This window comes from Poecile atricapillus, chromosome Z (assembly GCF_030490865.1).
Source record: "Poecile atricapillus isolate bPoeAtr1 chromosome Z, bPoeAtr1.hap1, whole genome shotgun sequence".
In the NCBI taxonomy this organism is placed as follows: domain Eukaryota; kingdom Metazoa; phylum Chordata; class Aves; order Passeriformes; family Paridae; genus Poecile; species Poecile atricapillus.
Window position 1 is genome coordinate 113,839,852 of NC_081289.1, and position 25,297 is coordinate 113,865,148.

Here is a 25,297-nt window from a genome sequence, read left to right on the forward strand (position 1 = left end):
ATTGCAGTTATTATTCCTCATTATGAAAGTTTTGCTAAGCTTCATTTTTCCTGTAAGTGTAGATAGTCTCTGTTTCCTTCCTCAGTTACGCCCTCTGCTTTCTTCATCCATCACCTTAGTGCTTCATGAGATTCCTCAGCTCTAGAAGAAGCTCTTATTAAGCCCTAACTCTTATTATAAGCTCTTATTATTGCCCTAACTTCCTGTTGGATCCTCCCTGAAACTTATGAGCTGTTCCATAAGGAATCTCATTCCAATTTCCAAGGCCATGCCTGCCTTGCCATGTGTTTGTTGTTATTGCCTATGCTCTGTTTATTTTATGAACATACCTTTTCCCTTTGTGCACTTGCAGCATTACCTGAAATTTGAAAACACCCCATCACTTATCTGATGTAGCCATATCTAGGGTGGAAGTTACAGGGCTGTACTGATCTAAGCACAGTGTTGACATAAACAGGTGAGAGGAATTTCAGCCAAGAGTTGCAGGATTAAACTCTACTCTTCCAGAAATCTATCAGGAATTTTTGATGTTCATAGAAAGGAAATAAGATACCTGTTTCAAAAACCTTCCTTAGAAAACCAAACACTGTGGAAATCAGTGACCAGGGTTTGTTTTTGGTTTTTTTTGTAAGACCATGTGAAAATGACATCACAGAATTCCCCAGCACAAGGGTGGTCACTGCCAACCACAGCACTGTCACAGAAGGGAGCAAGCTTTGGAAGGAGCTAGAGGCTGCTGTACTGTAATTATTCATGCTTTTTGGCATAATACCATGCCCTTTTCAGTTAGATATATGAACTTCCCTCACTGCCTCTCTTCCTTTTCCTCATGGTGCATTTGATTTTGGAGTTCTGTATTTATTAAAAAAAATCCAAACCTGTAAAGTACACAGACCTCAATCAGGAAAACTGAATAAAAAGCTCAAGGAACAGCTAAGTTGAAAATACCAAAGCCAGTAATTTTTAACTGTGAATGGATAATACATTTTCTGTTTTGTTTCCAAACTTCAATACTAAGCAATACTTATAAAGCCACTCCACTCAATCCAAATCCTCTTAAGAACAAAGAGAGCTGTTTATTTTTATAGCTTGGAATTAATCTGTCGTGTATATACTAGGCATAAGGCACATGGGCATTTCAAGCTTTCCAAGAATAATAATTCAATAATAAAGCAATGAAGGATGTATGAACAACTCAAGGAATATGAACATGTATTAGGCTGAAATCTTTAATAAGCGCTGAAATCCAAAGAACATTGAAAGTACGCTGAGTTAGAGAAGTGAAGATAGTACAAAAGACAGCTGGAAAATAAACTAATAAAAGTACTGTACTTGCAAGAGGAATCAAGAAAAATTGTAACTTATGTGCTCCTAAAGTAATCAGGTAGCTTGTATTTTGTAGTACTGTAGTATCCTGTGAGCTTGAAAGACTAATTTTCAGAGCTTTCAAGTTCACAATTACATCTACAGTCAGTAAACACTGTAGATAGATAACAGCTTTGAAAAGCCAGTCCTAAATGGTCCAGTGAATCTAAGGTAAAGACTAAACCCCTGAGTTCCAGGCTAGTCTTTTAACACAATACCCACCGTTCCTTTCTTGATTCACACAACTCCAGAAGCACATAAATATTTGTAAAGCTAATCACATTCAGTGGCAGTATTGAATAGTACTTCCTCTAAGCCTCTATTAGAGGCTTAATATAATGACATGAGAATGCTTATTAAATGGTAGTTTTGTGGCTTAACCATAAATTGAATTTTATGCTAGTTTCAGCCCTGTCTCACATCACTGAATTTACTGAGCTTCCACTCCAATCCAGAAAAATCACAATGATCACCACCTAAGGAGTATCATGACTAACAAACTTAGTGTTTGTAGGTAGTCCAAAAATACCTTTGGCAAACTGGTGTTGAACGTTATTTTTATTCAGTGTTTTAGAATTAGCTTCATCCTTGTTCGCTACACCAAGACTGTGCTCTATGTTACCATTGTGTCTTGTCAGACAAGGAACACTGTCACTGTTTTTAAAGCACTGACTGTGTCAGCACAGCAATTACAGAACTATGCAAAGGGCTATAATTTTGGGAGATGAGCTTTCAGCAGTTGTCAGTTTTTTTCTTTGTCATGTACTCTACTTCTGGCCTTTGTTCTGAGGATTCTGCTGACTTCTGGACAGCAGCACCCAAAGAACTGATCAAACCCATTTGAAAGCACTCCCCAAAACTTTCTGAGCAAGGATTTTTTAACTTGGCCTGTGCTAAGCTGTGGTGTTTATAGTATAATCTCACACAGGTTTGCGTCAACACAGCTGTTCCCACCAGGGGCAGGAACAAAAGGGAAGGCCTAGAAACATCTGTCCTGTCACTGCTTCCAAAATTCCCATGACAATGAAGAGTGGTCTATGGGTGCAGCAATTTTTGCATCAAAGACTCTCAAAGTCAGCCACTAGCATCCTCTACTGTTACATCTGCACAAGAATGTTACGTTCCTAAATGTAGCTATAGTTGGGAAAAAACATATCTTAAGTTACTTTTATAATAAATACAACAGAATATTAATGCATGGCGACATATCATTATGGCTCTACATGGATCTTTGTTTAAACATAAAAAATTGTAGCCAATTTGAAAGCTGTGTAACTAAAATATGATTCTGTCCAAAGACAACTCACTTTTGGTTCAGTTCGCATTAGGTTCAGATGATTTTTGCATCTCTTCTTGAAAGTGAGAGCACTTGCTAAAGGGTAGCATCTTGTTTTGCCAGAGTATATAGTGTGTCTATAGTATGTATATAGTATATGCTATCACTCAAGGTAAACAGAAACAACTAAAAAAAACCTAAACCAAATGAAAACAAAATAGGAAGGAACATATATGATGGGAAATTTCTGAATTTTGTCATGTCTGAATATTGCTCTTACATAACTTAATTGAGAATCAGATAAGTACAGGATGCTTTCATCTCATGAATGTTGAATAGTCAGAATGATTTTCCTGAAGAGTTTTCATCTATCTCTAATGCTTGTTCTTGCCTGCCATTAAAACAGATGAAAGCTGAAGAAGAAAAGCTTAAGAGAAAGATGATAATAGGGATGCAAATAATCCAAACCAGATCAAAGAGTGATTTAGTTTTTAGATGTTGCTGAACCACATCATTCTGACAGCTGAATTTGGGTAGATTATTGGAATAAGCAATGAAGTCAGCCAATAGGGACAAATAAATTTAAAAATTGTAAGATGTAGGATATGTTTAGCACTTAATCCACCTTGGTGGGATCTCTTTTCAAGATTCACACCAGTCTTTATAATATACATGTTTCTTCTAGGAAATTTCTGCCAGAATTTTTCCAGCATCAAAAGTTTAGGTCTTCTTTACAGAAAATTTGATCTATATCTCAATGACAGCCAGCAAGACTTCACTTTTTAAGGTGAAACTACACATTTATGGCATAGGAATCTTTTCTGAGTCTAGCTAAGTCACATATCTAACAGAGGACTAATAAAATGTTTACTAGTACAGTTTTACATACCATTTACCTAAGAAGGTGAAATAGTACAGTAAAGGTGCAGATTTGCAAGGATAGGTTCCACTACAACAAAATTACTTAGCCTTTTTCCAGTGTCAACTACCAGTGTGCTTGCACAAGACCTAAGGAACTATAAACTTCTTCCAGGCACTTTTTCCCTTCTAGTTGAAGAATTTCCTAGAGTATAAAAAATATTCCAAAGTATAAAAAGATTTTATGGGACATCAAGCAGGACTACAGCTGAGCTTCTGCAAGATGTCTTACTGGATCCATCTTCTCCCTTTGACTGAAGACTCAGTAACAATCTTTAATTTGCAAATCTTTCATTTGCATAATTTTAACTGTCCCCTCCAATTTTGAACTTACCTTTGAAAGGAACCTTCTCACACAAATCTATAATTCATTACCGGAATGTTTCATTTCTGTTTTAGAGGTGTTTAATTTCAGATTCGAAGGAGTGATTACAGAAATACTCAATACTTAGCTGGGAAAAAGAAGTGTATCTTTCAATGAAAAGCAAGATGCATTTGATATCAGTGTAAATTTCATTGTCTTGGAAGTACAGAAGACTTTATCTATCTAAAAAATACCCTGTTTTGAACTGTTATAGTTTAGTCATGAAACCTAAAAAAATGAACTAATTTCAACTAATCTGCCTTGAAATTTTAGCTTCCTAGAAATTTAGTAGATAATATCCCGTCTTTGACTTCAGAAAGGTATTTCAATGCAGCAGCTGGGTAATTTCTATGCTTGCTTTATGCTATAGTCACCAGAAATGAATCTGTACACTTTGACATAGTTAAAAAAAAATGAATGCAATAAAAGGAAATAAATGGTTCTGAACAGAGACTGACTTGAAACAATTCCAAATGACTGTTTGGAATGTTTGCAGCCTTTTTAAGTAAGAAGAGGGTGAACTAACAGATATATTCTCTCCAGTCCAAAAGCATTGTAACACTACCTCTTTTATGGTCAAGGTGTCCACTCAAAGAGATGGATGTAGTCTACAGACTGTATTATAGTTATTGTTTTTCTGACTTTCAAATCTAAATATAGAACTCTCTGTTGGTCTTTAGAATATTTTCCTAATCTGATTAGGGAATAAACTATTATTTCTTCTTTTTCATTTTTTTCATAATTAACTTTTTTTCCACCAAGACCCTTAGTCATGTCCAAGGACTCCATTTTGGCCTGTACACAGAACAAATAGAGAAAAGAGGACAGGACTATAGTGCATGTTTATTGAGTAGACAGCTGTGACACAGTGTTCTGCCCACAGTGCCAGCAGTCATGTCCTACTGAAGAGTTCCTCCATATTCCAACCCTATTCAAGCATGAGGATGATTGTTCTTGACGGCACCTGAGGGTCTTGTCCCCATCTTACCCTTTGTACCATCTCCACAGATTACCCCTAGCAAAATTTTTTGTGCAGTTTAAAGGGCTTTCTATTACACCAAGTGATGATACAACCTCCTTGCTGAAAATTGGCTGTTGCCATTTCTTGAGAATAGTAGTAATGAATGTTCAGTTTTGCCAGGATGCGTGCCAGAGTCTGTCTATGTACATTTGTTCTCCTCCCACCAAGAGTCAGTGAACAGAGTACATTCTGCACAGTGTTTTGGTCACAAGCATCTGCATCTGGCATAAATTGTGTGTAAATTTTTCATTTTGCTTTGCAGGGGACCACTTTTGCTTCTTGCTTTGTGCCTGATGCTCTTATAGTGAAGTTGTTTTGAAGTGAATCAATGCTGTGTTTTTTTTTTTTCTTGTGTGTCAACCATTGAGCAGGGAGAGATAAAGTAACATACCATTGTTTAGGTAATAAAGCTGACTGGAAGAAGGTAAGAGAATCTTTTGTGTATAGTTATAATTTTTGCTTAGTAAACTCCACTGAAGCTGTCAGGCTCTCTGGTTAGGTCAGTGAGAGGCTTCCTAGCTATCAACATGAAGGCAAGCCAGTTTGCCTTTACAAAGATATATTGGCTTGTGTCGTGAAGGGACATCCAGAGGAAGGTATTTTGAGCCTCTTAGGCTGTTTCTTGTGCTGCAGTACTCATGGTGTTTGTCCCTTACGTCCCTCTATTAAGGAATATTAAGGTATATTAATCCTTATATCCAGACCAGAAAATCTGATTTGTCTTGAGTAGCTGAATAGATGTAATGGAGTGTTTCACTCTATATAGCATCCAAAACTATAAATAGAGACAAGATACCAATAAGCAGTGCTGTCCACAAGAAAAACGCTTTCTGTATCATTAGTAACCAGTGTATAAAATCAGAAGGCTTGGGGAAAAATCATCTTCTGAAAAGTCAGGGCAAACATGGATTGTAATGCTAGCAATAGCCAAATAACATTCTACAGTATACTGGCTGGCACAAAAAGTAACCCTAAAATTGTAAGGGTTTTGTAAAAACTTTTTGATTGAAGGTGGCTCCTGCAAAGAGTGAAATGTTCATGGGGTGAAAAGAACAAAAATCTCCATCATAGCATGTTCTGCTGAGAGCTTATGACTTCTGATCCTGATTATTAACAACTGCCCTGTAATTAAGTATTTTCAGTGTTTTAGTATCCAGACAATCACAGGCAGAAAAATTTCAGCTATGGATGGTGATTCCAAATGGATCTACATTCCTGAAAGTTTCAGTGTCATTGCATGGAACTGAAAGGATGTGTTTTTTCCTGGTGAGTATTATTATTTGGGGGTTTTTTTTAGGTTTTTTTTTTCCCTTTCTTCATAAATTGGTCAAAAAAAAAGCCCTCACTGAGTGATTGTTTACACCTTGTGGTTAAAGAATGTACTGACTTGGGCTGGGGTAGAGTTAATGTTCTTCACAGTGGCTAGTATGGAGCTGTGTTTTGGATTTTTGCCAGAAACAACGTTGAGATGTTTTTGTTAATACTGAGACCCAAGGCCTTTTCCCCTTTTCATACTCTCCTGCTGGTGAGAAGACTGGGGATGCCTGGGAAGCTGGGAAGAAACACAGCCAGGACAGCTGATCCCAGCTGGCCAAGTGGATATTCCTGACCATATTGTATCATTCCCAGTATATAAAATGGGGGGAAGAAGCAGGAAGTGGGAGGACATTTGGAGTGGTGGTGTTTATCTACCCAGGTAACCAATATGCACAACAGAGCCCCGCCTTCCCGAGGCTGACTGAACATGGAAGTAGTGAATGAATTTCTTGTTTTGCTTTGTTTGCACATGCAGCTTTTGCTTTACCGATTAAACTGTTTTTATCTCAACCCATGAGTTTTCTAGCTTTTACCATTCTGATTCTTCTCCCTACCCTGCTGGTGGGGTGTCTCCCTGAGAATCAGGCCTTTTGATATTGTTATCATAATTTCTAGCCACTTTCCCAGGAAAGTAAATATAAACATAGATGCTTATACATTCCATTAAAGATATCTTTTGATAGATGTCTCTCACGGCCAGTGTGGTTTGGAAGGTAGTAACCTGACTATCCAATCCCTAGCCATTGTCAAAAATCTACAAATACTGAAAGGACAGACTAACCATTCTTCTTCTTTCATCATACTTCGAGCTACGTCTGTGTGAATCATTTCGTGTCCGACAGTGGCAGTGGGGGAATGAGCAAGAGGCTTTGTGGTGCTCATTTGCCAGCTGGGGTTAAACCACAACGGTAACAGTGAGTTCTGAAGCACTTTGTGATTTTGTCCTGCTTGCAATGTGTTTTGTTTCATCCGTGGCTTTCTCTAGAATTCTGTGTTAAATCCATCATGCCAATCATCCCCTTCATATCTTGCTGTGGTTAAAGTTACTAGAGAGATTGTCTCACTTCTTCTTATGGTATGACATGAAAGCTACATCCCACTTGATTATTTAAAATATCAGCTGTGTGAGGCAGATAGACTGTTCATACTGCCAAGTAAATTAATTTACCCCTCTAGAGCAGTACAAAAGCAAAGCTTGATGTCCTCTGGAAAAAAAAGACATGGTAACCTCCTTCAATACAGGCTTCCCACTCCATTGCCAACAAAATAATTTCCAATCTACTAAATAAAGCCCAGCTGTTAGTGACATGACTGGCAATAATCACACACATTTTTCATCATGCAGGCATAATTCAGGGAGGTACACTGAAATCAGAAACTGGAAGCTATTCCTCTAAACAAATTTATTGAATGCCAGTGATGATAATTATTAGTGATTAGTCACTGGTTGCAAATGTGTTCTAGATTTAGACATTCTAAAATAGGGACAGCATGGCAGTTTTTCACATGGATATGAAGGTTACATTTTTTATTTTAACTTCTAACAATGACTCTTCTAGCAAAAAAGTACTCAGTAGCTGAAATCTGAACTGCCTAAGTTTAATACTGTTTTATATTTACTTCAAAAGCACATAGTATTTCAAGTTGGAAAAAAAGAGTTGAACTCTAGGAGGCAGAGGAGGAAGTGTTGCCTAAAGCCTGTTAAAATAAATAATGTCAGATGAAAAATAAAATCATCTTTCTAGCAGAAGATATTTAGACTAGGTCAAAGGAAAAATGGAAGTTGTTATAATTGATTTTTACCCTGGAAGCTATGCTGCATGACATTTTTGGAAGAAATCAGATCTTTTGTGAGACCAGATGGCACAGCTGGAACCTGAAATGGCAGTCCATGTGAACCATTTGAAAACTGATTTTAATTCCTGTGGGTTTTGTTGCTGTTGTTGTTGCATTCTTTTCATCTGGAACATGGAGCTCATCTTACTGTGTGATCAGAGCAGCACTATTGTAAACTAAAGTGAGACAAGAGAAATGCATGAGAAGGAGAAATGCAGTTTCAATCACTGTTAGGCCTCAAGGGAAGCCTAATTAGGCAAAGAATTCAAGGAGGGCATTATCTGTGCCCCTCTTTTCACTGATAATGCAGGTAAGCTTTGTAGACATTACAGTAAAATTTGAACATTAAATAGTGCGTTGAAAAGTTGTTTCAATTTCTTCTTACCAATGGTAATTTGGAGACTTATGTAATGCTTCAAATAATAAGATTTTCTACAACTAATAAAAATTAATATCTCTTATTGTTGTGCTAATAAATCTGCATCCTGTTAAATGGACAATTGCAACTGATTGAATTCTTTGAGAGTTACTGTACATAACTAGATAGAACTAGAATCTCTGAGATAAGCAGTATGAACAGGAGCATGGTTACATATGATTTGTGACCTCAAAGAATTACTCTGATTTGGTCCTCAAAATACTCTTCTCCCTGGCTGCATTTGTACTGCCACTTCTGTGGCTCCGACGATGTCTGCTGCCCACATTCCCTGTGGCAATGTGCCCTCTGGACAGCAGCTGGCTGTGCCTGGCTCTCTGTCATACATGACTTCTTAACTGATTGTGCTCTCCACGTCTTCCTCTGAGCCATGGACCAACCCAGAAATGCGAGGGAAAGGAACAAATAAACCACCACTGTTTGGTTAACTGCTTCCCTGCACTTTCCTGTGTTTTCCATTATGGAAAAAGTAACTTCACGCTGCACAAACCTCACATGATAGCATCTTCTTTTTGTAGCCAGTACAAGCAAATTAATTGGTGCCATCTCAGCTGTTGTCGGTGTTTATGGTGTCCCCATACCAGAAACATAAACTTAAACCCACACATTTTAAGTTAATTTAAACATAGGTTCAAGTACTACTGCTGCTCTCTAGGAGACATTTGGTTATTATTAGCTAGTAAGGCTGCAGCTGTGGTTTGACTGACCCAGGGAAAAACTGTAAGTAGAACAAGATTCTCTGTGGTCTCTTCATCTCCCACAGCTCCCAGTGAGAGGAATATGTAGTTATAAACCAAGACTAATCTGGAGATAAGCCCATTGACCTTTGGAGGTTGTGCTATCTGTACACTGTCCTATTATTGGCAGGTAGTGTATAAATATTCTGGTTAATTATATGGTCTTACGTGGTTATGCAAATACCTGTGACAGTATCACAATCACAGGTAATGATACCCTGCTTATGCAAGTTAGTCTTCTTATTCCATGTTATAGTACTGTGTCAGGAAAGCCTGGGCAGCCAGCATAAGGTCATCCAGTCAAAATGTATCTGGACAGGCAGTAGAACTAGTTACTCAAGCTCCATACTAGTCCCTGTCTTCTGTCTTGTCCTTTCTATCCATCTGCCTTTTAATGTGGCTGCATCCCAGTGCTCTACCTTGTCTTCCATTGTGGTCTACCTTGCATACTGGCTCAAGCAGGCATAAAATCTTGTGAATACTTGAGACATGACATTGCATTTCCTATTCCATAGGAATATCCCCATTCTATTTATAAGAAAATTTCAGAACCTAAATCTGCAGGCTTTATTTGCAATCAGAAAGAAAACATGATCAGACACATCATTCTTAAGCTTCAACTTGCTGGATCTATAATTTATTTTAATTCAAAACTCTCTAATCAAAAAGATTTTATTTTAAGGACTACAAATATATGCCCTTCTGCTGAGTAATCATTGCTTCAGTGGGGAATAGAAAGCCTGCAAATATATGCTTGGCTTCTCAGCATGACCTAGTGTGGTTCACAGCCATCTGTGTTTACAGTAAGACATCGCCCACATGCATTAGTCTGTAAACAGTATCAAACCCCAAAGTTTTTATTTTTTTCTCTTTCAATCTCTATATATACTCTCCTCTTCAGTGTGTCTCCATATAGGTATAAGTGTCCGCAAAAATACGTTTTTTTGAGGCTTAAGCAATTTAACATTTCTCTGAGCTAGTACTTCAAAGATGCCTTTACAATATTAATAAATCAAAGAATTGCTAGATGGTTGTTGTTAGTACTAGGGGAGCATTTATTAGCTGCCTAAAACCCTACCTGGTCCTTTAGCAGTGGTTGCATATTCAGAAAGCTAGTGGATATTCAAGACCCAGTCAAAAAGCCAATGAGAAAATCTCACGAGTTTCCCAAGGGTGTGAGGGGTGTTTGGGACACCTCCACTTGGCATTTGGGAACTATTTCTCCATGTCAGTTGATTTCAGACTGTCAGTAAACTGTCTTTCAAATCAGTGCTGGTGCCATGAACAGCCACAAAATTTATTTTTCAGCTGTTATGTTTCTGCTAGCCTACATATATATTTGTGAATATGATTATGCAAAAAGCTTAAAACCCAAGATTTCCCATAGATATCATTGGCAAAGAATGGAAGTTAGATCAAGTTAGGACTCACTATTTTTTACAAGGCATTAGGAGCACACCCACATTTCAGGTATTATGCAGGAACATATTTGTGGAACATGTAAAGCACAGCCGTTCTTAAAATTTTATGACCTCCAGGACAAGGAAACACTCTTGGGCTTTACCTGTTCATAAAAGACACATTGCCCACATCCAACAAAAGTAAATTGACTCAACAGGGTAGGAGGTTCCATGATTATTGAAAAGATGAGGAAATACCACCATATTCTTACATAATAGAATTAATGGCTATCTGCAGCTCATGAAGCAGTCTTGGGATTGTCCTGCATTCCTGTTCACTGCACAACCACTCCCACTGCCAGAGGGTGAATTGCTGCAGCCATGGAAGAAAACAAGGCATTTGGTGAGAAGAGATCTGAAAGAAAGAACATCCCTGTGACAAGTGTTTGTAAATGCATATTATGCATGGTAGTATGGGGAGGAACTCACTGATTGCTGTCAGCCAACTTTTTACTTTTTTTATAAAGTCTTTTTTGACCTCCAGGCATTGACTGATCTGATTTGAAAAGTCAAAGTTTTGGACAGCAAAGCAGAGTCTGTTGCCTCCTTGCCACATGCTTCATTTTTGACTTCCTTGAACTGATAAGAATAATGTGACTGCTCTGCTTAAGGCTTAACTATTTCTTGTCCCCCAAGTGTATTAAGAATATTCTTTACTAAGAATAATTATTCTTAATAAAGCATTAAGAATATAATGAAATATGAGAAATTACCTTAAATGCTTGGTTAAATAAAGCAAATACGCCATAAATCTTGGACAGATACAAGGGCATGTGATAGATAGACAGACAGGATAGACACATGCTTGTCAGCCAGGTCTCAGTGCCTGGCAAGGTTATGGAGGACATCATCTTAAGAGAGATCACATGGAACATACAGGGCAACCAAGGGATCAGACACAGCCAGAATAGGTTTAGGAAAGGCAGGTCTTGCCTTACCAATCTGTTCTTTTATGACCAGCTGACCTGCCTGGTGGATGAGGGGAAGGTTGTGGATGTCTGCCAGGACTTCAGCAAGGCCTTCACCATCTCCCACAGCAGTCTCCTGTAAAAGCTGGCAGCCCACGGCTGGACAGGTTCACCCTTCCCTGGGTTCAGAACTGGCTGGAGGGCAGGACCAGAGAGTGGTGAATGGTGCTGCATACAACTGGGGGCTGCTCACTAGTGGTGTCCCTCAGGGACCTGTGTTGGGCCTGGTCCTGTTTAATATCTTTACTGATGATCTGGATGGGGTGATCGAGGCTACTACTAGCAAATTTGCAAATGACACCAAGATGGGCAGAAGTGTTGATCTGCTGTAGGGTGGGAAGACTCTGCAGAGGGAGCTGGAATGTGTGGAGAGATGGGCCAAGACCAATGCCATGACATTCAACAAGGCCCAGCGCTGGGTCCTGCACTTTGGCCACAGCAGCCCCAGTAAGTGCCACAGTCTGGGGGCAGAGTGACTGAAAAGTGGCCCAGCAGAAAAGGACCTGGGGTACTGGTGACAGTGACTGTACCAATGGCATCCTGGCCTGTGACAGCAATGGTGTGGCCAGCAGGAGCAGAGCAGGGGTTGTCCCCCTGTACCTGGCACTGGTGAGGCCACACCTCCAATCCTGCGTCCATTCTGGGGCTCTCAATTCAGAATGAACATCAAGGTGCTAGAGAGAAAGTCAACAAAGCTTGTGAAGGGTTCTGGAGCTCAAGTCCTGTGAGGAGCAGCTGAGGAAGCTGGGGTTCTTTAACCTGGAGGAGACTCGAGGGTGACCTTATCACTCTCTACAACTTTCTGAAAGGAGGGTGTAGCCAGGTGAGGGTTAGTCTATTCTCACAGGCAACCAGCAATTAATTTTGAAAGCTTTTTTAGCTTATCAATACAGAAACTAGAAACATGCAAAATACTATCTGGTCTATTAATGCATTGCATTCTGCTGCAACCAAAAAAACAGATCTATTCTGTCCTCTTATAAAATCCTCTTGTTCAATAAAAGTAGTTTTGTGTATTTGAATAGAAACTGTAAATACTATAAAAAGTCTGAGCTGTCTCTTTATCAGTATGAGCCTTAATTTTCTTACCAAAAAACTGTTCTCTGCATAATTGATAGGAATACAAATCACATTGTCTCCCAAAGGATCTCATATCCTGCTACAAGAACATAATATATTTTTTTTGGTCAGAATACCTCTGTGCCCAGCCAATTTATTGCTCAGATGAAATCTTCTCTTCTTATCTGTCTGTAAACCAAACTTGGAACACTGAGAAAACATTCTCTTTAGAGCTTGTATACAGACTATTAATTCCTGACTACATGCTCTTCAACATGGATATTTTGCTGATGTGTGAACAGAAAATTTTCTTTAGGTTATATGTGGCCAGTAAACAAAATACTCATTTGGGAAATATCCACCTTTATTTGATGTTTTGACATCTCCTGGACTTGTGGAACACAAGCTGAGGACATTAATCAAGCATAATTTGAATTTGTCATCATTGCAGAAAGAAGCATCCACATGAATTTCACCCATCCAAGAGAATTTCTAATGGTTTAATGGTTTTTCAAGTCAAAGTAAATGCATACTCATAATATACTGATTTCCCTATCAGGATCTGCACATGGCCTCTAGTCAGCATATGACTAAACAAAATATTTTCACAAAGAGCATAGATAGAGCTTTCTGCAAGATGTATTAGCTCTTTTGTCTCAGAAGCCCAAAATTAGCTACAAAAAGACTTGAAATTCACCAAATGCTTGCTTTTCTGCATAGTCCTCCACAAGTCCACTTATCCTTAGATCCCTTTGTGAAGTATTTATATTCATTTTTCAGTTCTTTCAGATAGTCTGCCAAATCATTGGACAAGTGAGCTCCCACAAAGTACTATGTTAACATTTTGACACAGAATGCATACTTTCAGCCCTAATGGAAGAACAGTGAAAAAGTGCTACACACCAGAGTGGCATGGAAGCATATTAGTTTGGGCACAGCATCATCCTAACATGCCTACTGGCCTCTTGATTAGAGCCAGATCAGATACAACCAATGTAAAATGTGGACAAGGCAGGCTTGGATTCATCTATAAGTCTATTCATACTCTAAATCTATTAATAAATTCTAACTAATAAACTAAAGTAAACTAAAGTAAATTAAAAAGTAAAAAAGTAAATAAAAATATTTTAAAGAAACTTGTTACACAAGTCTTGCATTTTTAGGACTTCTAAAATAACAAGGGGTTTGAATGAGCTGATTAAATCATGGATGCAGTTAAAATTCAAAGTAAACTTAAGAAACACAGTACTTGAAACCTACAGCACTTGTATTTAAGTTACTAATGGATACTGTTCACTCTAATAAACATTAGTAACTCATATTATTCTTAATATGTGTCTCTCCATTGGCTAATGTAGAATTTTGCAGCCAGAACAATGAGCTTCAAGAGCTCTTACTAATATAGAAGCCAAATGCAATGATGTACAGAACAAGGTTTATGTTCTCAGATGAGACACCTTAGGCTTTTCTCAGCTAAATGTATGCTGTATATATTTGGCTGTAAAACACAGAGACAGTTCCTAGCCAAACAGCAGTAAAATTTCTTCACCTAAGAGGGACCAGGCCTAGCATTACTGTAGGAGCTTCTGAACATGGCAGCCTACATGACAAGATGAAGGAATCCTGTCTGTTTTGTAGATCTATGTTTTTTTAGAAAAAGCATCTATAACATGGATAATCCAACAATTAACAAGAGTTAAAATATGTAAGAATATGTAAATAAATCAATCAATAAATGTATTTTCCAACAGTGTGAAGGGAAGGCCTTTGAATACAATTTAGCAACATGCTCTCTGAGAATCTTTTTTCTTTGTAGGAAGAAGAACATTGATTTGTATATGTGGCATTTTGGATTTTGTCTCAGTGATTTTATTTCGGTGGGGGGAAGGAAGGGGTTCCTTTCAGGCATTTTCATTCCCTGATGACTTGGACACATAGCAACCATCTGTTCAGCTGGTTCAATCCCGAACATGTTGTCTTCAGAGCAATGAAAGAACAACAAAATGAATAGACAAAAGATGTGACATATTTTCTGGCAAGCACATATTTGAAAACTTTTGTTATTAAGGCAAAGAACATTTCTGTAAGGTGCAGTTACAGCTTTTTCTGTTGCTTTTCAAATAGTACAGTATGTGAAGAAAAAACACATGGAAGAGACTCCGCTACATAAGTAATATAATTTCAAAGATGTCATAGTCTCCAGTAATTGCAGAATTTACAAGAAAGCTGCTCCATTTCTTGAATAAAAGTATCAAATGACAAAACTCACTTTGGATTGTTAATAGGACCAAAGGTTTCAAAGGGAAAAAAGAGCCAATTAAAAATTAACCTTAGTGCAGCAGTGCAGGCACTTCCTTAAAGGTTTATTTAACAAGAAATTCTGCAGGAAGACGTGTTCTGTCATTTACAATAAGGCATTCAAACATCAAGCATCATGTTAGTGTCAAGGGTAGTAATGGCACATAAATGGATTTCATTTTCTAAACAAGTATTACAATTTAGTGTGGCTTTTTATATCTTAAGGACAGTTGGATGAGAACAGTCACAGAGGTAATTTCTGATCTCTATTAATCTGTAATTTTGTGAAAATGCACTTTGACAAGAGGCTGGGAAAAAGATCATTAAAATACTCCCAATGAGATGAAAGAGGGAAGGGGAGGGGAGGGGATACCACATATCAAGATAAATAATTTCCATCAGCTCTAGGAGAGGAAAGGGTTAATCATCTGGCCTGATGTAAGGAGTTATAGGGGAGGCCTCTTAATCCCCTGCTAGAAAATGCTTTTGGTTGGATAAATGACCAGAAGAGGAGATAAACAGAAAAGAAAATATACAAAAACTTAGAAAAACAAAGGGAACATCTCGTTTTTCTTTTGGGTAGGGGGAAAGGAAATGTGCTGGAATGTGCTGGAATGGAACAGAATGAAATAGAATGGAATGTCAGGGAGTGGAGTGGAACAGGATAAGAATGTTGAGAAGAGAGAATGTTGACCAGTAAAGTTAGGAGGCATGTAGGTGACAGGATGCCTACCTGCACTTAGAAATGTAGTGAAATGCCAGGTAGATCATTGGCTTAGTTGTCTGAAATCACACAAAACAGAGAGACTTTTAAGCCTTTTAAAAGATGATAATGCTTTGGTGTTTTGTTTTAGGGTTTTTGTTTGCTTGTTTGTTTGTTGTTTCTTGGTAGGTTCTGCATGATCATCTTACTGGTTTCCTCATGGATTATCCTGTTGAGTCTGACCTAGTACTCTGAGGTTTTGCATGGATGTCTGTACTTACATGGTGTAATAGCTGTTACTGAAGTGTGTGTCTAGTGCAACCTTCTCTAACCTTGAACTTGGCTGTACATTCTGAAGAGGGTGGATCCAGTGCTCTGTGACTTATACAGTCGTGAAAAGCTGTGCATTGCCTGTGAATAAATCCAATTTAAATGGTGTCAGTCTAAGAACAGCTTGACTCCTAGAGCAGGAGAAAGTATGCAAATGTTGGGGGGTATTTTTTGTTTCTAGGGCTAGAAAGTTTAGGTAGTCTTTCTTAGTGGCATCTTTCATGGTTCTCCCCTAGGAAGCTTATAAGAACTTACAAAAATAATCCAAATGTAGTCTGTAAATTAGAGATGGCAGTTGTAGAAATGTTGCTAGAAACTATTTTGCAAACAATGTCTGTGTAGATACATTGCTAAAATAACTAGAGGCTGCCTGAAATCTGTATGAGTTAATTGCATTATGTTTTCACCGAGGATCACTTATACAACCTGGCTTAGGTATACAGAAACAAGTCACATGGTAACCAAGATAAACCTCTGTACCATGGCCAAAGTTCATTGCTGTCCTTACCCTGGCTTTGTGAAAGAGGCAGGGCTTCCCTAAACAGAGGAAACTTTCTCATGTATCTTGTTCAAGATCCTGTTTGCGCTGAAATGCCTGATCATTCTCTCCCTATCTCAGGGGTTTGTATGTCTTTCCACCTCTGCAATATTTGCTTCATGCTAGTATGGTAAGTGAAGACAAATACGTCTGTTTGACAAAAAGAGGCTTTATTTCAATATGGCCACCACTTTTAAATATGGAAACAAGATCTGAGCGTTAAAAACTATCTGGCTCTCTAAAAGAATGCCTAGCAGAATGTGAAAGTTTAAATATTCAAATAAAATTTCTGCACATACATATTTGTGAAAGAAATAACGCCTAGGATCTTCACTTTCAAATAAAATTTTTGAGAGGTCTTACAAACAGGATTTAGATGAAGCAGCTTACTGCGTGTAGAACACTTCCACTCCTAAGTGTAACAACTCAGTACTTTAAGCTTTACTTGATGCTGTAGTCTGCAGAACATGAGTACTCTAGGCTGTAGTACTAGGCCTCCATGCATGCCAGGTGTTTTGGAAAGCCAACTTTCTTTCACATCTCTCACAAAAATTATGTGTTGATTCAGTTCCTTAGTTCAGCCCTTTTGGGGTTTTCTTGGGGTCCAAGGCCAGACCATATGTTTTGAGCATACTGACTTGCCTTACTCTAGTTTAATTTGTTTACTCTAGTTTAATTGTTGCATTTTCTTAGCTAGGTGGGCTGCTTTGTGTCTTGCTACATCCTCCTTTCAGCTGGATGTAGGAAAATGGGTGCTGGGACTGAGAGTCAATATTCCTTCTAGAGTCTAGGGTAAAGCCTGAGATGACTTGTTGCAGGATTGGGTAATGTGTGTGTGTATATGTGTGTATGTGCAGGAATCTTAGAATCTACCTTAGCCTCCTCACTACATATATGCATCAATGCACTCTCATGTGTTTTAATTCTAAAGGGATTACTGCTGTTGCTATAGTAATGGCTGAAATACTGTTTGTGTCTGGACTAGCTCAGCTTGTGGAAAGAAATAATATTTTCATACTGGTTCCTGTCAAGAAGTGTTGCTTCACCTCAACTGGCAAAATAAGTGCTGGTTAAAAAAACCCCTAACTGCCTAGAGGTTATGGCATGGCAGTTATAATCCAAAGGTAATACACCATCAGCAGTTTTTTGCTCTTGGCTGTTACATCTTGCTTTTCTTATTTATTTTTTTTTAATTAAATACTATATCTGACAAGTTGCTTCAAATATATATGCCTGTGGTTTGTTAATTTAATTTTTTTTTGCCAGCTTCTAACTCAGTGCAGCAGCAAGAATTTTCAATCTCTTGATCCTGAAAGATGTTCCTCAAATATGGTGATTCTGACTGTCTCAAAAAATATTTCACAAGGTATTTTTGTGATTAGAGTCACATACAGTTTGTACTGCTCAGAGTACTGATTGTTCTAATAGGTAGTTTATGAAACAATACTTCTGGAACTAGGTGGGAGTTGGTTTCTGACCTGCTCACTTGCCCTAGCTCCATCAGGGAACCTGCTAAATGTTTAATGAGTGTTATTTACAGCTCTGATGTTTGTTTGGGTCTAAGAGAGAGTAACCCTACTGGAAAGTAGCTGTACGACTGCTAGGGCAATTTCCTAGGCTTCTGTTATAGAGAGGCTATTTTCAAAGATTATTTTCTAGTCCTTGAGAAAACTGTATCAGTTTTATATATTTTTAATTTTAAATTTATATATTTAAATATATTTATACTGAGGTGGATTTTATTATTCTATATTATTTAATCATGAGAAGTAGAATAGGACTCTTCATCCTTGCAAAATCTTTATGTAATTGCTGAGACTCAAAAAAATAAAAAAGGTACTTCTTTCTTCAAATTGTGCCATGAATTCTTTAATGATGTAAATTCACAGTGAATAGCTATACTGTGAAAGGATACACTAGAAGAGTTATCAAGTGTCCAAATAATGTTAACACACAGAAGCAGGCAAGTGATGGTTGTGAAAATGAAGAAAACGTAGGCAGGCTTCTTCTGTGTGGGAATTCTATCCAGCTGTACCTGACAGAGGAGAACAGACTCCCAAGGTCTTGCCTCCTCTGTCAGATCACAGCAAAATCCTTTCAACACATTCATTGGAATGTTCCCTGAATGCTCTTTGAAAGATTAGTAATCAGCTCATAATCTTCCTAATTCTTGCTGCAAGATACCTACAGTCAAATGGATAGAAACTAGAGCTGGCTGAGAACTGCTGCAGGCTTCTCAGAGGATTAAGACTTATTACTTCTTGCTCACATTCCTTCAGAAGTGGTGGGTTTGGTTTTATTTTTTTAAAAATTGAAAACTGTAAGAGGAGTTTACAAGGATTTTCTTTAATGCTTACATTTCAAGTGAGAAGAGGAGGAATTATTAAACTTAAAGCCAACTGGGGTGTGGCTTTGAGATGTCCTTTTTGACTATTGCAATGACTTTAGCAAAAGCAAGCACTGAGGAAGTTTGTAAAAGACTAAGCAAAACTCAGTTATGGCTCTGCCATTCCCAGGACTTGTATTCAGGCTTCAGTAGCAATTTTCATGCCTTAGCTACCTCAATCAGACACTATTTGATGTAGTCATCCTTTCCACAATTATTTTAGTACTTGTTCTGATTGTTGAAAGGCCACTGAAATATACAGCCCTAAATATGACCATGAGTATAAGTGAACTAAAGGACTTGGTGGGGAAGAAAGAATACAATAATATAAATGAAACCTATCAAGAGCTAGTTTTGACAAAATGGTGATGAATAGTCCTTGATCTGAGCTTGCTGAGTACATTAACTGAACCTCTGACTCATGGAGCTATGTCTTCCACATGTAGAATAACCACCCATGACATAACACACACTTCAAAGGGATATCCCCAACCTAACTTTAGAAGTGTTGGTGCTATAGTCCATTAAGAGTTTCTACCAGAACTTAAGTGATTGTACTCAGTTTTTATTCTCTGCTGGTAGCACATAACTACTTAAATGTGTGGGTTCTACAGATTGACATAACTAGTTCTCATCCAGACTTTATGTATTAGTTATCCTATACATTTACAATATACCCCACAGTATCCTAGTAAATAGTAACAGTGGTTAAAAACTGAGTCTGAAATGGAGGTAGTATGCTGCTCTAAGTTAAAGGATACCTCAAAGGGATTGTCTTTGGAGTTGAAAAACAGAAAGAATAATGTCTTCAAAAGAGAATGATAACTTGCAGAATAATCTTGTAAACAGCATAAAAAAGGGTTTCAGGTGGAGCTGACATGTGGGCAGACATGACTGTGCTGTGAGTCAAATACAAGGCATGTATGAGCCTGTCTGCTGCTTTTGCATGACTGGTATATTTAATGTGCTTCAGTTCAATCCTGGAAAAATATTAATATCACTGGAATATCTTCCTACATGTTGCCAGAAGAAACTCATTCAAGTGCATGAGTATGGAAGAACAGTGTGTTTATGGTACCCTAACTGAATTTTGCCGGAAAGATGAACTTATTCATGCTAGGTCCCCCTTCCCTTTTTTACTTAGCTGAGCTGGGTAAAAATAGCAGACATAGCAAAACAGTCTACGTAAGATTAGTAGGGACACTTCAGTTGTTAGTCTACATTGAAAGCCCCTACCTCTGTCTCTTCTTAGACTTAAGACTGCATTCCCAAACCTTGCAAAAAGTTCTTAAACTTTATGTGCCTCCTGGTTAGCTGAACCTGTTCAATTCTTTCTCTCTTAATCTCTCTCTGGTTCTAATGAAAGACAGATATCAAAACTATGTATTTTTTAACAAGGGCTGTGACACAGAACTAACCATTAGGAAGTGGGTATCATGCTACCTGCCTTTTAGTTGGCATTTGCCTTAGCAGGCAGAATACAGAAAAGTGGAAATCGGTAGATTTTGAGCAAAAAGCTTCACCATACTGTCACCTATAGACAGGACAAGGTGAGGTGGGAGACTCTAATAGCTCTCATAGAGCTGGCGGCTTTGTGAACTTTCTTTGTAAGTGACAGCTAGCATGGTGATGAAACCGTTCGTCCCCAGAGCCTGGCCTCTGGGAGCTGAAGGACTCTATGTGCAAGTTTCTCCCGGACATCAGATACTGAATACCTGTAGCTGACTGACAGCATCGGAGTGGCAGGGTCTGCACGCAGCGCTTCCGGAGGCCCCTCCGGACACGAGCACTGCCCGCGCTGTCCTTCCCTGGAGCAGCCGGCCGGGCGGCGCGGCAGATCCCGGCGGAGGCTGCTGGCGCCCGGCACAGACTGCCAGTCCGCCACCGCTGGCTCAGGTGTGCTGTACCGGCCCGGGCTGCCGCTCAGGTCGCCCGGGCACTGGAAGGACACCGCGGGAACACCTGCGACAAGCTTTGCGGCACCTCTGTCAGCGAAGCCGCTCACAGTGGCGCGAAGCCGTAACGTGTTTGGAGGTAGGACTGCAGGACGGAGGAAGGACGGGGGCCTCGACACGAGTATGGGACGACGCTCCGCTTGCTCCGACCCGTTCAGCCGCACTCTCCGACCGCCCACGGGCCCGGCGGCCCCGGGACAGCCCAAGCCGCCCCGGCCGGGAGGCAGCGCGGGCGGTGTGCCGCGGGCGGACACCAAGGGCCAGCGGGGCGCGACCGGCGGGGGCGGGTCCTGCCATGCAAACGAGGGGGCGCGGCCGCCGGAGCCGCGGGGCGGCCGGGGCGGGCGGAGGCGGCGAGCGCGGCCCCGGTCGGACCGGGCGGGAGGAGCGGTGCCGGGCCAGAGCGGGCCGGATCGAGCGGGGGCGGCCGGGAAGGGCGGGGGGCGGCACCGCCGCTGGGCTGTGAGCAGTGGACGGGGCGCGGCGGCCGCAGAGATCTCTCGCGGCGGGCAGCGGAGAGGGAACATGGCGAGCGTAGGAAACGGCACGGAGGAGAGCGGCGGCGGCGGCGAGGAGGTAAACGGAGGGCGATTGCTGAGGGGCTTCGGGCGTGCGGGCAGCGAGCGGCCGTCCCCGGCGGCTCGGCGGCGGCGGGAGAAATGCAGGCGGGGGCTCCGCTGCACGGGCCGTCCCGGTCGCCCACCTGCTCCGCGGTGGGGGCTGATGGGCGGGCGGCCGGACAGGACAGGGGCAGGCCTGGCCGCCGGTCTAGGGACGAGTCCATCGCCTGGAGTTGAGGAGAGCTGTCCCGGCACAGCGGGGCCGCAGGCGGCCCCTTCCCGCATCCCCCTTCTTTGCTTTTTCTTTTAAAATTATTTTTTTAAAAAATTATTATTATTATTATTATTATTGTTAAATTTTTTCTTTAAGCCCAGCTCCTGCGCTGCTCCGTGCGAGTGTGCCGCGCCGGCGCTCCCGTGTGCGTCCCTCCCGGCGGTTGGGCGGGCGCGACCCCTGCACGGGAGCCAGGGACAGGTGACAGGTGTGCGGGCAGCGGCGACCCCCGGCTCTGCACAGCGGCCGAGGCCTCGCTCTCGGCGTGTCCGAGAGGGCCCCGTGTGCGTGGGGTCTTCCATGAGCACTTTCTCTGTCTGGGAAGTGCAGTCGGTCAGAGCTGTAGTTGATTTAAGATGTGTTTATAATTTCGCCGTTGTTTTATTAAAGGTCTTTCAAATTCCCCAGACAGAAGTCCCCTTCAAACGATCGCTTGAACTGGAAGATATACCTTGTAATACTGTCAGTCTAGGAGAACACGGTAGCAAGATTCCTTGACAAAACCTCTTGGAAACTGGTGATTATGAAGTATTGTCGTAGACGGGCTTTTGAGAACGGTATTACCTAACTGAGGCAGTTTTAACTGGAACGTGCTTTTAAACACAGATCACAGTCCTGGCGTGCGCGTGTGGGAATACAGACTTGTCTTATGACTGTCCAGTCTAGAATGAGCGATTTTAGTGTTGTGTGCATCCAGCAGCTTCTTCAGGAAGATTGGCAAGGCAAATCTGCCCACATTTTGCTGAAGACAATTTATGAATGAGGATGTAATAGGTTGGGTTTTATCCAGTGCCCAGAGTTTGAGGTGTGGCAGTGCTTTGTACGATGGGGCAAGTGACTAATGTCTATGTAGAACTTGCTATGCTGTAGTTCAGTTGGACTAGCTTGTTCTTGTTCTTGGTTAGAGAATGGGAATATACGTTAGCCTGTATTTCAGAGCATGGTGTGAAAGTTTCTACTTCCTGAGGTTATATGTGGCAGCAATGAAAGGATGTGAAATGCTTCAATTTCATTGTGTACTAGAGTGAATCACTGCAGAATGATAAAGTCATCTCTTTGAAGCTGAGAGATTTGTTTTCCAGAGTAGGGGGAAAAAAGTTATTAACTACCTCTTGCAGCTCTCAGTAAGCAAATACTCAGAGTTTATAGTTGGGTATTCAGCAACTTCGTTGTTTCCAGTCATTCTGTGTGAACAGTAGGAAAGAATATACTTCATTGAGTTTGGTGTTAGATGCTAATGCTTTTTAGAGTAAAAGAAGCTGCCATTAAAAAAAAAAAAAAAAAAAAAAGGCATGAAAGCCCATGAAAGAGGCATTATTTGAGCAATACTTTACAAAAAGTGTGAAGTTTCCTCATTATAAGCCTAAAAAACATGCTCTTTGCAAGTTCTTGATTTGCTTAGTGCTTGATTCTTTGGAGTCTGAAACAGACCTGTAGTGGTAATGCAGCAAGTACTTCAATCTTTCCCGGTCAGAATTCAGGAGGAGAGGGTAGGTGGTTGTCTTGGGGATGGATGGTCACTGCTTTTGTAACAGAATTTTTCTAGACCACTGTAGACTGTCTTTGCCTACAGGTTCAGTATAGTGTCTTCACTAATAAATAAATAAGCTTCTTGTGATTTCATTCATATGGTAATTGTTTTAGTGTGTTAGCTTTTTTTTTGGTGCTTGCAGTGGCTGTGATGCTGAGAAACAGAGGTAGCAGAACAGCTCTTTTTTTATGAGCTACATGCATCTAAATAGTATTGTTTACTAAGAACATAGCAGATAGGAGCCTTGCTTCCTGATTTAAGTGTACATGCTTAGTACTATATGAACATAGCTTTTAGCGTAGAATTTTGCTTTGCAGGGACTTGTGAATACTTCTTCGCCCCTGAAGCTTTGAAGAGGAATATGTTAAGCTAAACCTTGAAGTTGTTTCCTACTTAACAGGACATAGACCAGCAAGAGCTCTTCTTCTAAAGTCCAAGCATAAGGTACCAGATAGCTGCCCCCTGCTGTAGTCTGTCCCTGAATAAAATTTGTGCTTTTCCTGATGCTTCTTGCAACTCAAGGAAGTGCCAGATACCATGGGGGTTTTTTGTTTGTATGGTTGGGTTTTTTTGTTGTTTTTATTATTGTTTGTTTGTTTGGGGTTTTTTTCTGATTTATGTCTTGCTGTTCTGCAGCTGTGGCTTTCTGATGGGAACAGCAAGAAAATGGTATGAAGCGTAAATAAATCTTGAGATTCTTTTTAAGTAAGCTAACACAAGTGTATTGGTTTTTTTATTTAAAGGAAAAGAAACCCACCAAGAGGAACCAGAGACCTATGAGTAAGAGGCTGTATAAATGAGATAGTTATGGGTATGGCATCTGGGAAAACAAATGCTGTTAAACTCAAGATTTTCCTGAGTGCAGTGTTGCTTCTGTGGTGTTGAAGTGTGTTTGTGGTCAGTCTCTACTAGGGAGCAGTTTCCTGATTACTATGTGATCAGTGTATTCACCTGCGGTGTGGCCAGTTGTGAACTCAAACATGATATACCATCGACACTTAAACTTCTATATGACACTGAATATACCCCCTAAAAGAATTCATACTGTATTCCTTTGGAATGGGTTGGAAATCTAGAACAGATATACTTCATTTTAAGAACAAAGTAGCATTCACAGCCACTGGAGAGTCTTCAAGCAAAACTTTATTCTTCTCCCCGTCCACCCTCTTCTTCCCACCCCCAACCCCCACCCCCTACCCCGCCCCAGTGGCTAAAGATTACTTAAAATAGCGGGCCAGATCTGCTTCCCATTAAGTTCACTCTTTGCTGCCCTGGTTTTTCAAAGTCTTAAAGCCAGCTTAATTGGTTACTTGGGGATTCCCTAGCAATTAAAAAAAATTGACCCTCAAACCCAGCCGAGGTCCTTGTGTATCTGAGGATTCTGGGTCGACAGAAAGGTTTACAATCAAGAAGCATCTAGATGCTGAAAGAATTCCTTACTTGGCCAAAGGGAGCCAGACTAAGGTTTATTTACAGATTGGAAGGTGATTTGGTGCCCTTGCTGTGGTAAACTCTAAGGCTTTGTGCTGACTTTTTCTGGGATACAGTTAATTGGTGAAGTGCTGTGTTTTGGATTTAGTATGAGAACCCTTTGAATAGCAGTGATTTCTAGTGTTGCTAAGTAGGGCTTACCCTAAACCAAGAACTTTCTCAGTGTCCCATGTGCTGCCAGCAGCCAGGTGCACAAGAAGCTGTGAGGGATCATGGCCAGGATTGGTGGCCTGTATATTCCATACCTTTGAACATCATGCCCAAGATACACAGTGGGGGAAGTTGGCTTGGAGGGGCCAGTAACTGCTTGGGAACAATCTGGGTGTCAGTCAGCAGGCAGTTCGAAATTGTATTGTGCATCACTTCTTTCTCTTGGGTTTTATTCCTTTCTCTTTCCTCCTTTCTATACTGTTATTATTATTAATTTTACTTTATTTCAATTATTAAATGGTCTTTATCTCATGGCCCATGGAT

The 25,297-nt window shown here is 40.3% G+C and overlaps 2 protein-coding genes across 2 annotated transcripts in view; one reads left to right on the forward strand and one right to left on the reverse strand.

Annotated features, from left to right (window-relative positions):
- Nucleotides 1-8,187: 8,187 nt before the first annotated feature.
- LOC131572640 (uncharacterized protein DKFZp434B061-like) lies at nt 8,188-21,494 on the reverse strand. The gene is made up of 3 exons (XM_058825891.1): nt 20,728-21,494; nt 10,943-11,085; nt 8,188-8,273 (listed from the first exon to the last, which is right to left on the reverse strand). The coding sequence occupies exons 1-2, from the start codon at nt 21,492-21,494 to the stop codon at nt 10,959-10,961; spliced, it is 894 nt and encodes a 297-aa protein (XP_058681874.1). The 3' UTR covers nt 8,188-8,273; nt 10,943-10,958.
- The window catches only part of TTC39B (tetratricopeptide repeat domain 39B), a 77,219-nt gene continuing 73,215 nt past the window's right edge, over nt 21,294-25,297 (forward strand). Inside the window, exon 1 of the mRNA XM_058827244.1 lies at nt 21,294-21,543. Coding sequence (XP_058683227.1) covers nt 21,493-21,543 — 51 coding nt within the window. The 5' untranslated portion in view covers nt 21,294-21,492. The remainder of the gene's footprint in view (nt 21,544-25,297) is intronic.

What these genes read in the sequence shown, in the direction of transcription:
- LOC131572640 (XM_058825891.1), bottom strand. Translation starts at nt 21,494, where the DNA reads ATGTTCCCTCTCCGCTGCCCGCCGCGAGAGATCTCTGCGGCCGCCGCG. An exon ending in ATGCTGTCAGTCAGCTACAG is followed by an intron (nt 11,086 to 20,727) that starts GTATTCAGTATC and finishes TCTTTCTTTCAG; the next exon opens with ATCTCTTCTCACCAAATGCC.